This window comes from Nematostella vectensis, chromosome 3 (genome assembly GCF_932526225.1).
Source record: "Nematostella vectensis chromosome 3, jaNemVect1.1, whole genome shotgun sequence".
In the NCBI taxonomy this organism is placed as follows: Eukaryota; Metazoa; Cnidaria; class Anthozoa; order Actiniaria; family Edwardsiidae; genus Nematostella; species Nematostella vectensis.
The window spans coordinates 7,617,552-7,633,340 of record NC_064036.1 but is presented as its reverse complement, the minus strand read 5'-3'; the positions used below and the strand labels follow the sequence as shown (position 1 = coordinate 7,633,340).

Below are 15,789 nucleotides of genomic sequence, written 5' to 3'. Positions count from 1 at the left end.
ACCCTTTATCAACACCACCAATGCTCTTATCTTAGGTTCGGCATCTGTTATCGCTAGTAGCAAGGTCACTCAAGGCGACAAGACACCTGGCTGGGTCTGGCTGACTCAGCTCCCATCAGCCCTTGCACGCTCACCATTTCCGCCATCTTGGAACCAAAAGCGACCGAAAAGTCAGTGCGGTGTAAAGTGCGGGTAGATGGTGGCGTAGAGGGCAAGAGATTATTAACATGCAAGTATAGCAGTAGACCCTGGCTCTTGTTACATCCAAACTAAATTTTAAAAAGGATCACAGCGAGTTATGGAGGTGAATACAAACGGAGCAAGACGGCGCGCAAAGGACGGATTACCAACGACCGAGACCTCCCCAGCGGAAAACAAAGTAGGCATTCTTACATCCACAATAAATTAAAGTCACCATCAGAATCCTACCACGAAAATACAACACTGTGTTTTTAGATTCCATGTGCGAGTTTATTTGTTGTATTTGACCGTCTTGTTTTGTCCCTGAGGACTGTGATCTTTGGACGCTATTTCATGCTCGGTCGAGTGTCGCTGTTGTCAGTTGTATGTAAATTAGGGAAACACCTAAAGCCGTTGCGAATTAACCATCTTTTTATGCCCTTGAATATTCTTCCTTGTTTTATATATTGTAAGTGTGATGTTTGCTGGTTTTTAAGTGCGCTAGCCATTTGCTGTTGTGATAACACTAGTCTAACTTGACGATTGGGTCTCGATGTTTTCAATCGAATCTGATGAATCTTTCGGTTCGCCACAAAATGCAGATTTCGCTCCCTTTGACATGTTTTTATTAATGCGTAAATTTGAACCTCTTGATGACGAAGAAATCCCAATCCTTATCCTTCCTTAGTTTTTATGAAAATGATAAACTTTCAGAATTGTGATGATCGGGGAATATTGTTCAGTAAAAGAAGTTGTAATCGAGAAGACGTTTTGTTTTGTTTTTCTAGAAAACCAGCATTCGAAAATAATTTCTCCTAAAATATGTTATGATATTTAGTTCTACAAATTTTGTTTCGCTCAAGTATTGTTTGTTTCAGGAACAAGAGCGAATGGAAACTAGCCCTATTACATCAGTAGGTATTTTGTTTTCGTCTAAGGCTATATGTAGTTGGGTATGCTTTTTTGAAAATGAACGTGAACCAACAGTTAGTCAAATGAACATGTAAGCTTGCTAGTAAAATCTTGATTAGGATTATTAGAGCTTTTTGCATACACACTACATTTTGTTGATGAAAGTCAGCAAATTGTTTAAAAAGACTGTCAAAATATTACGGTTAAAGACATTTTGGTACTTAAAATTTGGAAGTAATGACATTATGATGTCTTTTAAAATATAAAAAAATTTTAGAATTAATAATGAAATTATTTTAAGTTCTCCTTATGCTTCGCAGGAAGATAAAGAGAAGCAGGAAGCCACTATGGCTCCAGCGAAGGAGCAAGAATTGCCAGGAGTGTTGGGTAATCTTCAGCCCAAATGGAGAAACTGGTGGATCAGAGGGGCATTTTCCGCTGTCATGCTCAGTGGGTTTGGTCTCATTATGTACACAGGACCTCTTGGCTTGATCATTCTGGTGAGTGACTGCAGAAAAAGAAACAACCTTATTCAGAATTGTAGCCATAGACTGATTAGAACCAGGGGCTCATAAGTAGGAGCAATCATCTGTATTATATAAATGTCACAGCGTTTCCTAGGATCAGGCTATTTTTAGACGCGCGCGCACGAACGGGCCATTCAGCTACGTTGATGTTGGTCCCGTGTGCGAGTGACGTGAGGCTGCATGCGCAAATTGCAGTTAGGAAGAATATATTTTTATCGATCATAAATTCAAAGTCATAGGTAGGGTTGGATTCATATTAAAAAAGAGAGCAACAAAAAGTCAAAGTACCGAAGAGAGAACATAGAGACTGTGTGTGCAGTTGAGCTCAGCCAAAACGTCAACACAAAGGTTGAATCTGATTGGCTCATCCGCGCGTCTAAAAATAGCCTGATCCTAGGAAACACTGTGACACCTATATAGTACCAGAACAAAGGGAAGTTGATTGCCCCTACTTATGAGCCCCTGTTAGAACTCAATTCACCAGGCATATATGGTGAATTATATTACCCAACCTGCTCCCCTGTTGTAAGGTAATTAATTAAATCAACCCATAGTTTAGGGGAGTGCTGTATGCCTCTGAGAAAACAGAGAAGCTGCACTGAGGATTTGCGCGTACTTTACAAGGTGCTCTGTGCCGCATTGCAGTTAATACATAAATTTAGAAGGTGTTACTATGTTTGTCCTTGGGTAAAGTGTATAAGTACAGACACTAGTGATTGTATTTGCTTTCAATAGTAGTTCCTTAATGCCCTATTACAAATTAGTTAGCTAGGTGTTCAAGATAGGACTGCCATTTAAAATAGATATCCAATTACATAGTCCCCAATGTAAGAACCATCTTAAGAGCGGTGCAATAGCTCAATGGCAATAGGTTCACCTTCAGGGTTTCCTTCTCAAGTCCGAGAGAGAACCTGGGTTAGAATCTGATCTTTCAATCTTCATCATCTTAGTTAAATCTATTATTGACATCAGTTTTTATAAGTATTTTTCATTCTTTCAGATTCAATGTCTTCAGATAAAATGTTTCCATGAAATCATATCCATTGGCCACAAAAAGTATCAGAAGCACAATTTACCCTGGTTTAGATCACTTAGCTGGTGAGTATATTTGTTTCCATGGGACATCTTATGGCAGATTGCAAACCATGCACTTCCTGAAAAAAGGAATGGACTTATTCCATAATTCAGGACTGTGACACTGATGTTTATTTTATTTTCTACAGGTATTTCCTTCTTGGATCCAACTACTTTTTTTATGGGGAGAGCATCACTGACTTCATCCGTGGAAAAGGAGTACACAATGAGTCTGATGTGAGTATCCATAACTGCTTTTGATAACTGCATTACAATCAAGGCTCCCTCTATAAAAAAATCTGAAACAATCATAGTTTATACTAGACTTAAAGTTACCATCTGTGTTTTCTATACAAGCGAAGTATTTTTTTCAGCAAACACAAAGCAAGCATAAGTATCCTTTTTTTTTAATTGCAAAGCAAGCAAAAGGCATGTTAAGGTGAAAGTTTGTTCTGCTCTCAAATTAATTATGATTTTTATTATAATGAAAAGCAAAAAGAGGTCTGATCTATATGGGTTGGGTGAGACACCAAGCATTCTTTGTGGGATTCTTTGCTAAATTATGCGGAAAATCAATCATTACGCGCTAAATTACGCGGAATATCAACTGTTACGTCAAAACTACATTTTGTACTGAATGAAAGCACAAAATAACTTGAAAAGGTTTTATTTTTTTGCGTGAAACTATGTTAGGCAAGTTTTCATTGGGTCCTAGCTACCAGCCAATTAAAAAAGGTATTTTATTACTAGGAGTATCTGTTGATAGTGAATGCTCGGAGCTAAATTTGGAGATATAATAGAGGTGTTCCCATCAATCTGTGAAATAGTTAGTGGTACAGTAGGTGTTGACACAAAATAATATTCCGAATGATCTCTTGTTTGCTTTTTTTTTCTTGCTCTGTAGAGTTAGCACAAACCAACTATAAGTTAGTGTTTCACAGATTAATGGGAACAGTAAAGGCAATATGTTTTTCCCCTTCAAAGGGAAAAGCATTAAGGGATGCTGCCACGAACAAAAGCCCAATAAAAATGAACAGATTTGAGTATAATACAAGATACAATAACATTGTAATTAACAATTCGACACAACTGGAAGTTTCAAGTGAAAAGCCAGAATTTGAGGCCTTCAAGTCATCTGAGTCTACTTCTATCGAAGGAGAGAACGGGAACCCTCCAGATTTCCAGGGTGTTTTATCACTCGAAAATTGTTCGTAATAGATAGAAATGAGTCATAACCGGAAATGTCCCGCATTCCAAAGGTGCTTAGCTGCATTCCAACAACAACATTCCATCAAACCCCAAAATCCGTCCCCAATATATACATTTCACGCATGTGCAATACTAATTACCGCTGTGCAAAAAACAATTGCCGGAAATGAGTCATCACCGGAAATATGACGTCCGACAAACCCCCAAAATCAGTCCCTGATGCAAAAAAAAAAACTCGAAATAAACTCCCCCTCTGCTTAATTAGAGTTGCTTTTCGTACGCTACGCTCACTCCGAGCAATTAGTCCTAGGCCTTCGCGGTTTAGCAAAGAACGCCTAGTCATTTTATTTGTTTTCGCAATTCAGTTCGAAACATCGCACTCTTACGAAGAATATCTCTCTTTTTTACGAGAAATAGAGGTAAGAACCCTAAAAGAACACATCAGCTGTGCAATTAAATGTTTTGTCTTTCAAAATTTAGCCAAATTATGCGGGGTTATGCGGAAATTTTTGGATTACGCGGATTACTCGGAAAAAGCCAAATTACGCGCTTTCGCACAAGTGCGTAATTCCATAAGCCCTGATGATATGGCACTTTGCTGGCACTTTACTGTACCATTTGCTGGCACTTTACTGTACCATTTGCTGGCACTTTACTGTACCATTTTAAAAGGCTTACACCATCTTCTTGTTGCTTCTCAGGCACGAAAGCATTGTGGCACCATGAGGCTAAGTTGCTTTGCTGAAAACCCTGGACAGTGTATATCGTTTTTTCTCAAAGTAACACAGTGCTCTTTCTTTGTAGGAAGTTGTCAAGGCGTACTTCCCCTACCACAGGCTGATATCATTTATGCTGTATACTATAGGTTTGTTGTTATTACAGTACATGCTTCATGTTTTTTTAATTCATATTTTTTTACCTTCTACTGTATCTGAGGTGTTTGTGTGTTACTTATTTTATTTTAAAATTTCATTGCTTCAGGTATAATTCTGTTTGTTCTGAGCTTGAAAAAGGACTTCTACAAAGTTCAGTTTTCATTGGTGAGTAATTAGATGGAAGCTTCTAGACTGAAGGGCTTATTTTAACGTGAACATTGTCTTAAATACTAATCACATGCTCTTTTATTAGTTTGGCTGGACTCATGTCACCCTTCTTATAGTAGTCACTCAGTCACACTTGATCATGCAGACTCTGTTTGAAGGCCTTATATGGTAAGACATTCAAATGCCTTATTTGTTATAACACTTGACTCTAAACTCACACTTTACTTCCTATAGAATAAACAAAGGTCTGTTTAAATATATGAAAAAATGATATGATAAAATAAAGTTGCCTCCTGAAACATTGTTAATTTTGAATCAAACTGATGAAATGTTTTATTATTCCCCAGGTTTTTCTTACCGGTTACCATGGTTATCTGTAATGACATCTGGGCCTATATTTTTGGGTTCTTTTTTGGACGAACTCCTCTGATTAAGGTAGGTTGTTACTGTATACTCTTTGAGTCGTGGAATGTTTACAGCTAAAACTTATGTATGTAAGTTCGAGCACAATGCATTGTATATTAATTTTTTTAAAGATATCCCCAAAGAAGACATGGGAAGGTTTCATTGGAGGTGGATTTGCCACTATTATTTATGGCTGGATTGTAAGTATTCTTTCATTTTTTAAATAAATGAAACCCCCGCTAGCAGTAATACTGTAGTTTCCAATTGTTGACCTCTGTGCTATAAAAATTGAATTAAGAAACTCTTCAGCTAACTCATCTTTACAGGTTTGCACTGTAGGTTAACGATCTCTCTAGGTATTTTTTAACTATTAAAATATTTTTTCAGGCCTGTTATTTCATGATCCGGTATGAGTTTTTTGTCTGCCCAGTGGAGGTACGTAATTTAATTATACCTGCTTACCTGTATTTCTGTCAAATACAGTTACTTTCCTATGATGTTTTTGTTGTCGTTGTGTGTTTCTTTTTGAGGAGGCTTGGTTACCAAGGTGGGGTTTGTCCCCATACCTTGCTTCATGCCTGATTAGAGACTCTAAAATAGGTTTGAACAAAATGTGTGTTTCAGCATTTTTGGGATTGTGTATATATGGAAATTGCAGAATTACACAGGCAGGATTCTGGATAGAAATGTTACATGAGATTGAAAGAAAGAAAAATTTATTTCTAAATTTTCAAGATTATAAGATCTCAAGGGGCTATAGTGGACTATCTATGAAGACCCTGAATGCTAAAACCATTTTTTCCTTTCAGTACGATGAGACCTCTTCATTCATGTTCAAGATGTCATGTCAGCCAAGTCCAATTTTTGTTCTTACTCCATACTCCCTGCCTGGCCCTCTGAGGTTCTTGATAAGCCTTGTGAGTAACAAACACTTTGTTCTTCTTTGTTTTCCCTAACATCAGTGAGGTGTTAGTGATACCCAACCCGCTACCCCCCCCCCCCACCCCCACCAAAAAGAAAAAAAAGAAAAAAAATATGAACAAGCTCCTAGGAACATAACATTAAAAAGAGACTATGTGAGAGATTTTGCATCAATCATAGACTATTTCATTGTTTTCAGAGATTTAGAAATTTCAGCATTTGGCAATTTTATATCAAATATATTCTTTTATATGATTATATTTTTTATGTACTTTTTCCTCGGAATATAATCCACTATTTCTTGTTTGTTATAGATTGGCATCCGTCAGGAAGTTGTGTGGATGTACCCAATGCATTTGCACTCTCTGATCCTAGCCCTATTCAGCTCGATCATTGCACCTTTTGGAGGCTTCTTCGCCAGTGGATTCAAAAGAGCCTTTAAAGTTAAGGTAGGCTATTTGGGGTTTGATTCTGTACCATGCCTGCTAACCTAAGGTAACCTCAAATGGTGTTGGCAGGCTTAGTTTCGTTTTTAATACATTATTTCCATTTAAAATCAGGAAAGGTATCAAAGAAAGATTAGTTTACAGACCTACTGGCAAATCAATGGGACTTGTACCCCTCCCCCTTCCTTTTTTAGATGGCCATTCTTGTGCTATTAAGCAAATTGCAGCTGCTGTAACCAAAAGGTCTTTTCTCTACAAAGATACACATTGGTCTATTTGAAAACTCAAATCAGTATTTATCTAGAGCATTGCATTTGTACATGCATTGTATTTTGGTAGAGGCACCTTAGAAATGAAAATTTATCTCAAATTAAAAGTAATGTATGGAAAAGTTTGGCTAAAGCCTCCCCAACACCCTCCCTCCCCACATACAGCATGCATTCATACAAAGCCACATAACATGAATACTTGCCACTATGTTACACATCTCAATCTTGTATTTGGTCGTAGGACTTCAGTGACACCATCCCCGGACATGGCGGCATCTTGGATAGGTTTGACTGCCAATTCCTCATGGCCACATTTGTACATGTCTACCACTTTACATTCATAAGGTGAGATACTATAAAGGGAGCTAGTCGAATCCTGCTTAAGGACTTACCTCACAACCCAATAGCTTCTCAACAGATAGACAATTAGATACTATATCAGGGAGGTTAATATATTCACGAAAAGCTTCCACAGAGAATAAAAACAATTACAGAGCCTTTTTTAAAGAATTCTGATGCAAGTTATTTGCACTTGTTGCACTGTCCATAAACCAGTTTCTGCCCATCTTCCTGAGCCAAACCATAACACAGGCAGCTACCTTATCAACTAGATTTTGCATTGCTGGATCCCTCTAAAATATTTGTCCCTAAAAGTAAATTTCCTTTAAATTGAAACTCCAACACTAATCTTATTTTTTTCATCTTTGCAGAGCACCCCAGCCTCACAAGCTTCTTCAGCAAGTGTTGACACTAAAGCCATCACAGCAGCTTGTGATATTCAAGAGACTACAGGAGGCTCTTAGTGCAAGGGGATTGTTGTAATCTATAGGGTTTATCATGTACATCGGGCAGAACGACAAAGTTATGAAATTAAATATTGGGGAGTTGTTAAAAATTTTAATCACAACCTCGGTATCTTTTTTTTTATTCTAATTTGATTATTCAGAGCTTAAACTGTCATATTCAAAATGGGAGAAATGGTGATTTACTCTATCAATTGACGACTAACTCAAGATTCTTATTAAGTTTTATTAATAGATGCTTTCAAACTGTACATAAAAATATTTAATGAGAAAATGATAAATCACCAAGAAGTCTTGTCTTGTTCTAAGGATTTTAATGCGTTTTAATTGGCACAAGAAAACACTTCCTGTAATGAAATAACACTACACTGTGGAAACCTAGAATAGTACCAGGAATCATTCCAGTCCATGTTCATATTATTGGTGTAGGTATTGTATTAGGGTCAGGCTGGGTGACTTAATGGAATAGTTTAAGAGTTATCTTCCAAAACCTCAGGTATGACTGGGAACACAAAAAGGGAATAGCTAGAGCTGGAGCAACATTGCATGTATATTTATGAACATGTAACCTAAATATTTTGAGATGGCTGAGGTAATGGAATAAAGTTTGTTGAACCATTCCTGCAGTCTGTTTACACTTTGCAATTAGTTATGCTTCATTATCCATTTCTTCATCATCAATCTTGGGGGCCAGGTAATACCTAAAATAGGAGTAAAATTTTTTATTAAAAATGGAAAATGTGTCACTATATCATTTAAGACTTCCAGAAGGGCATTAATCAAAGCAGACACTAATGTCAAAACTAATGCCATTTTTACACTTGAGCATCCAACCTAGGTTGAGTAACTACCCAACCTAGGTTGGATTTAAAGTGTGTGTGAACTTTCTCCAAATAGCCACTCATATGCCTGAGGTTTGGTTGAGCTGAACCATTCCAAGAGGAATGGTTGAGCATTAGGTAACAGGCAAATCTGCTGACAGTTCTTGTCAGCTATTGCTTTCCGATGTCAGCCATTTCTCAAATAGTGTTTACTCAATAGTCATGAGATAACCACATGTTTTTGAGATCCGCGCATTTTGCTGGACATTTTACACAATTCTTCCCAACAAACTAGTTTTCAAGTCAAGGGACCGCGAACCCCTAACATACTAGCGCAAACAATTCAACGAAAATGACAAACATAAGAGAAAACATCAGGCAACATGGTCCCTAAAGGATCATCTTTAATTTTAGTTAATCTTGTAAACAGAAGCCACAACATAACAAAGGCCAAAAAATCATAATAATCACAGCAGCAGTTTGACCTCGGAATTCAAATTGATAACCACCACTGTTCCGTCTGAATGATCAACCAAGGTTAGGTTTTTCAAGTGTGAACGCATTTCTCCTAACTGGGGTTCAGTTAACCAAAAACTTAACATAGGTTCATGCTCAAGTGGAAACACAGCATAAGACTTTAGGTCTTTATAACTGCCATGTCTTAAAAACCCTTAGTTACCTCAACGAACATTATTAAAGCATGAATACCCCGTGTGTTCTGTTGGGGATGACTGTTGCACAATAATCAAATAAATGCACTCACTTGACATGACCAAGGTCTGCAAATGTATATTCCACGACAAGTGGGATATCTTTCTTTAACGACAAGGTCACACTACTGGATAATGGTGTAGCCTGGAACAGAATAGAATGAGTAAGTGTTGACAACAAAGGCCACCTCAATTCTGGAGCCAAACAAAGTCAAATCAACAATAATTAATAGTAATAGGGCTATAACTTTACCTTGGAAAAGAAGTTCATGTATCGAAGAGCAAAGGTTAGGTTCACTGCCTCATTCAGCTCTATTGAAATCTACAAAAAAAAAAAACCCTTTATAAATGACAAGTATCTAAATAGCTATACCAGGTTCTACCACAACCTGAACTTCTTAAAAAGAGCTTCATAACTCTTGAAGATATTTGGAATTCTCACACACCTGCATTCATACACCTTTCTTTACAGGCAGTTTTGTTGAGTTGTTTAGAAATAGCATTGTTCTAAAAACAGATATATCAGGTCCTACTAACCCCTGAACTTTTTAAAAGTTTGGGCTTCATAACTTTTGAAGATATTTGGGATTCTCACACACCTACATTCATACACCTTCTTTACAGGCAGTTAGTTGAGTTTGAAATTCCGCTATGCCTCCTGGAATGAGGATGCATAAATTCAGTGCAAGCCTTGCTTTGAGATAAATTGATGGAATCACAACATTTGGCATTGTTTTACCCTATGCACTGAGAATTCTCGCTGGCATGTATGCACATTGAACTTGTCTCAAACCAAGGCTCGCAATGAATTTATGCCTCCTTAGTGCTTGTATCTGGTTGGCACAGTGGCATTTGGAACTGGCTTGAACTGGCTTGCCCAAAAGCCCGAGGTACATGGAAGGGGTCAATGCAAGTAGGCATGAGAGTACTCACTTCCTCACTCTCTTTGTCAACACTGGCATTTTGCTTGAGATGGACTTTGCCACTCCCCGATTCACCACTGACGGTAAAGTCAATTCCATCCTTTGTACATGCGATTTGGACTGAGTCTCCCATCTGTGATAAGTCCCGACAAATTCTCTGGAACTCTGCGGATGGCATCTTAATTACTGCATCGTAGGTTTGATCCTGAAAAGGGATAAGGTAATGCATTATTATCACATTGAAAAAGGACACCATAATAACCATCAGTTTCTCCTATCATCTTTTTTTATTTTCTGTAACTAAGGGGTTTTACTTACTGGAATTCCAAGGTGTTCACTGTCGATATCCATAAGTTTCATCTTGTATTCAGATGTTTTTTCCTCATCTATAAAAGAGCATCACATCTTTTTTTAGATCAACCTAAATCTGGAAGACCACAGCTGAATTGAGCTGAAACAGAAAGCCTCAAGCGTACAGAATCATTGGAGCAAAAGCAGCTTACATACAAATTCTAACGAGTGCAAATCTTTTTCAAAGTAACTTATTTCCTAATTTCAACCCTACAAAATTTTTACTTGAAGGGAAGTCAGATTTGAAGGGAAGTCAGAGGGTTTCTCGTATGTAGCTATGTATAGCAAGATAACAAGGCTTTCAAAGGTGCAGCAGACACTAAGAGATAATGATGAAACAGTTGTGACTTGTGAAACATTTGGCCCGATACTTACTTGGGCTTTCGAATGAAAACGTTACGGTATCACCAGTGTCTTCAGCATGGATTGTGATTCTATCCTCATTTCCTGCACATTTGATAATTTTTGACAGTAGAGACGTTTTCATGCCAATGGAAAGGGTACGGTCACACCTGTAAGGATCAAAGCCGTCTGCGTTCAGTTGCACAGACACTAAACACACGTGACTTGAGTCCATGGCCTGAAGACTGATTCCCGCGGCCGAGCAGTCCCAGTTAGCGGTTTCCACAACATCTTTGATGGCTTCAATGACTTTCTTTAAGAGGTTGCCTTGAACAAGTCTTGCTTCAAACATGGTGATTTCTAGGCAGAGATTCAATCACAGACGGCTGAAATAGGAATTAGAAGGTTCTTAGGTCAGCAGGCAAAATTTCTAGACTTTCTAGTTACTGTCGAGATCATAAAATCTAAGCAACTACCCAAAAATCAAAATAAAACTACATTAAGAATATTTAAATCATTGATATCTAAGCCTAAAGGGCTAACAATCGAGATCAATCTGTTTATAATAAGCTTATGGGACCATATAGCATCTATTTCTCTCTTCGAACGATTGATTATTCGTAAACCTAAATCGAACTTTGCCGATAATTACAAATACAAATTTGAAACAATTCGAGTACTAATGTATTGTGTCGAATATGTTTGTTTCTAAATATGATGTATAGAAACGAGGAACAAGGGATCAAATTGAAGCGAGTGATGATATCATTGTACCAAAATGGCGGGAAACCTCCAACTTTCCCGCGCTAATAAATTTATGAGGTTACACATGGAAAAATATCTAAAATTCATAAAAATAAAAGCACTAATATAAAATGAACATGGGAAACACAAGGATAACACATTCATCACTTATCCTATGCTGTATTCCGAAAAACTCATGAGTCAGCGACGACAGAATCTAATTAATGATTTGAGTAAATCGACTAAGGTCAATCGACGATTGTTGTGTACAAGAATGTACGAAGAAAACGACAAAATCGATTTTAGTTTTCGGTAAACTAGTCACTAAACATCAGTATAGTGATTTAGGATTTTTGCTGAGATAAATGCTATTTGAAATAACGCGATCTGAGCTAAGGTTTAGCGACAAATTCCGAGCAGATCGACTTTGAATTCTTAATCAAAACATCAAGGATTGATTCGAGAATCAAGCATTAAACGGCGAAGAGAAAACAGAATATTTCAAAGCAGTTTCTCCTTAGTGCTAATAGTCGGTTTCCTAACCATGAACTACCCCTAAAAGAATAGGATGGCCTCAGAATGAATCGGATGGTAGGAGAAGCAATCGACTCACCTTCGATGGACGACAAGAGATTCGAACTGACAACTCGCGCCAAATTTTTGTACAATACAAGCCCGCGAAGCTCAAATTTCGATGTCGTCATTGGCTAGTTTGTCATGTGATGTATCACATGAGCATTTTCGCGGGAGAATAGGATTGCTAAGACCTCTCTGGGGTTTCAGTGGCAAGATCAGACTTGCCCGCGATATTTTTATTTTTAATTCGAACAAATAATCTGTGCAAAACATGACGATTTTGTGATTTTACCACTGCAGAGCCGGTGTGACGCGGGCAGCCGGCAGTAAATGTACAAGCGGTGCTGGAAGAGGTGGTGGTAGGAAAGGGGATCGGGGCAAATAAGTAAATCGTAAGTGTGCGGGTTCTGAATTCTTCTAACTCATTTTGGCTTTTTTTTTGTGTGTGTGTGTGTCAGAATTATTATTCCAGAAAACCATCACCCATATATCTGCTTCACCACCCGGATGAGGTAGGGGAGGGAAAGGGGAGGCATTAGGGAGGAGGGGCTCCTGAGGGGGGCGGGTGGGGGTCTGGAAAAAAATAGGCCAATTGAGAGAGGAATCATGTTCTTTTTAAGGGGGGGGCACAAAATATATTACTGGAGGTGGGCTTTATGAAATTTTAAGGCGTCCTGAGTCAAAATCTTCTTCTCTCCCTACATCACTAGCCGCTTTCAGGAACGCGTAAAACAAGCTACTGGGCAGCACTTCAACCGTCACCGCAATTATATTAATGTGTACAGTACTACACTGCAATTATTGAAATTAAAGATTATTGAAGACCTGTCGGCTTGTGTGTTCTTAAGCCTACCAAATATAACGAAATGGCTAACATTTTGGACATATCACAAAATACACATTGCAAGCACGGCCGAGAAATAGCATTTGCTTAATACTCGGCAAACACTTTAGATTCTGTGGGGTTCCTGTGAAAAACGTTTATCACAAAAAGCGGTTATTTAGTTAAAAATCGCAAGTGAACAAGTGAGACTATGGAGCCTCTGACGGCACTTGCACCACAGGCAACCCAAATAATGAAGGAATTATATCGAATCTGTTCGTTGATGTATGATGGGCGAAACGACTGTGCGAGTCTTTGGGGAGGTTTTTTTACGGATTTGTGCGGTATTACCATGGGAATCGCACCGTACATCTGTTGTCTCTATTTGCGCGCTCAGACTTCCCAACACGAAGGCTAATTGTGCCTAGGGACAAAAGATACTTAGGTCGATTAATTCATGCCAAAGGCAGAACATAAATTTTTTTGTAAGGAAAGTTCTAGTAGACAGACCCAGGTCCGCGCTCTAGAAATCGACAGTCTATGATTTATCGAAGTTCTTGTTCCGGGCAAACAGATACGGCTGCTATTTTGCATCTATAAAAACTCCCGCGAGTTTAACGCAGCAGAGAAGTAATCAGACAACTGGACAATTGTTGACAATCGATAGCTTTACACTTAAAGACAACATGCAGAGTTCAGATAGCACTCTGAGAACCACGATGGCGTCCGAGGCCGATAAAGTAGGCTCTTGTGTGGCGTTGAGTATAATCTTTTTTATGGTCACCTTTACATTAACAGTCCTGGTATATCTAATGAAGGTGGAGGAGTTGAAAATGGCCGTCTTCACTCTATGGCCAATTACAGGTTCTGCTATTGTGTTCACCTTTTTCCTCTACGTGTTTCGAAGCTCCGACTACATTTGCTTCTTTGAGGGACTTCGACTTAAGATCGGAAGGAAATCTGTTCTCGAAAGACAGAAACCGAGAGCGAATCGCATCCGAAATGTACGGGACTTCGAGACTGCACTCAAACGCGAATGGGATCAGCGAAGAGACCGTATTCCAGGGAGAGGAGTTAGAAGGGACGATTCATTGACCTGTGATATGTATACTCCGGAAGATATGAATGTTTGAAGTGCCTTGCTTAAGTATGTGCGGAAAAAGAACTGGAATTGCACACAGACAATCGGGTATATGTGGCAGAAGTTATTTGGTTATTTACACCAGTTTTCCTGGTGTAATAATCGTATAAAACAACAGCACGACAGATCGCACGGTGTCCAGGACGAAGGTAGCTCCTTTCGACTTTTATCTCTCCGTCTGACTAGAAACGCAGTTGTCCATGGTGCCATTTCGAAAACTCCTATGTGGCGTTGATAGGCAGATATAAGAAAGAGAGAAAGAGGGAAAGAGAAAGGCAATACACGCTTAAGATAATCGAGAGAAAATCAAGATATCTTTTAGATTTTAGTGTGACGAGCTTACAAGACTGGGCCGTCGGGAAAAAGATGGATTCCAAGTCTTGGTAAAGTACTGTGGATTTACACCAAGATTTGCGGAGATGATGGACCAGATGGCAGATGTTATCGGTAGCTACTATGGGTTACCGATTACTTTTTTGCGCTAAGTGCATCCCAGCCATTCTGGACATCCAGAGTTTTTTAGACACAGTAGCGGATATAGGGGAAGGGTTTACTGGGTTTAACCCCTCCCCCCTTTGGGCTGCCAGAAAGCCATATGTAACAAAAAAATTACCCATTCCCCCTTTGTCACTGAGCCAAACCCAAAATATGCTCTCTTGGTCCGAATTGTTATGATCTGGAAAAATATTTGCGATAATTGATAATGTATCTATATTTACAATTTACATTTCTAATAAAAGAGATTCCACAGTTTCTGCATCTATCGTCCACACTCAGATTTAGTTCACTGATCTTTTGTTTACACCTATTTTCAAATCTTTGCGGAATCCCGGGTTTCTAATTCTGTCATTCGACATAATCATTCCAAAAGCCTAGTACTTCGTGGATGTCATAACCTGTGGATGTCATAAACAATTTTAGACGATCTAATGCCTAAGATAACACTACATGAAGTATATTTCTAAACTCTTCTCCCGACATGATCCAGGCGCTCAAAACATAAAACGTTTAGCGAAGATATGCGCTGTTGAAGACACATGCAGAGCTTTTTTGTTGGGAAATCATTAGCATACGTACCAGACAACGCCATCTGACCACGTGCACAGAGACACGGCAAACGTCAAACCTCTGACTTCCAGGCCTTGCGGTCAAGTTTGCAGTCTGCGGTTCGCGTTTTGACCTCAGGAGCACCGTCTAGCGGTAAGTGATTTACTTCAGCAGTTTCCCCCTTAAATTTTCTATGAGCTCACGTTTGAGACCATGAATTAGTGTTCTTAATCATTCGACTTTTGAAATATACTAATACTTTTAGCTCGGTTGAAGTGGAGCACATGTTTTGTACTTTTTCCCGCCAAACGCCACATTTCCCGCCAAGTGTGCTAAACAACGTTTCCGCCAGTACGTTAAACCGCAAACCGGTAACGGCTAACCGCGGTTTGCCGTTTGCGGTTAATTCTGAAAACGCGATGCTAAATGTGTCTAAGCACGTAGCGCCGAGTTGACTATTTGACTCATAGAAAACGAGAACGAGCAGTTTTGTTTTAGTATAAATCCACTCACATACCACCT

The 15,789-nt window shown here is 38.7% G+C and overlaps 2 protein-coding genes across 4 annotated transcripts; one reads left to right on the top strand and one right to left on the bottom strand.

Moving 5' to 3' along the window:
• The first annotated feature begins 35 nt into the window (after positions 1-35).
• LOC5511267 (phosphatidate cytidylyltransferase 2) lies at positions 36-8,409 on the top strand. Of its 3 annotated transcripts, none has more exons than XM_032380487.2 (15): positions 36-379; positions 1,059-1,094; positions 1,413-1,592; positions 2,620-2,717; positions 2,843-2,930; positions 4,707-4,767; positions 4,884-4,942; positions 5,031-5,113; positions 5,293-5,380; positions 5,482-5,550; positions 5,738-5,785; positions 6,160-6,267; positions 6,586-6,720; positions 7,228-7,331; positions 7,697-8,409. In XM_032380487.2, exons 1-15 carry the CDS (start codon positions 299-301, stop codon positions 7,806-7,808), a joined length of 1,350 nt encoding a protein of 449 aa, XP_032236378.1. In that variant the 5' UTR covers positions 36-298; the 3' UTR covers positions 7,809-8,409. The 3 variants fall into 3 exon arrangements, with proteins under 3 accessions (XP_032236378.1, XP_032236380.1, XP_032236379.1); XM_032380489.2 differs by having other exon boundaries at positions 1,059-1,098; XM_032380488.2 differs by lacking the exon at positions 1,059-1,094.
• Positions 7,996-12,398, bottom strand: LOC116617619 (proliferating cell nuclear antigen-like). The gene is made up of 7 exons (XM_032380490.2): positions 12,294-12,398; positions 10,970-11,322; positions 10,562-10,629; positions 10,254-10,448; positions 9,574-9,642; positions 9,374-9,465; positions 7,996-8,490 (listed from the first exon to the last, which is right to left on the bottom strand). The coding sequence occupies exons 2-7, from the start codon at positions 11,286-11,288 to the stop codon at positions 8,439-8,441; spliced, it is 795 nt and encodes a 264-aa protein (XP_032236381.1). The 5' UTR covers positions 11,289-11,322; positions 12,294-12,398; the 3' UTR covers positions 7,996-8,438.
• Positions 12,399-15,789: the final 3,391 nt, after the last annotated feature.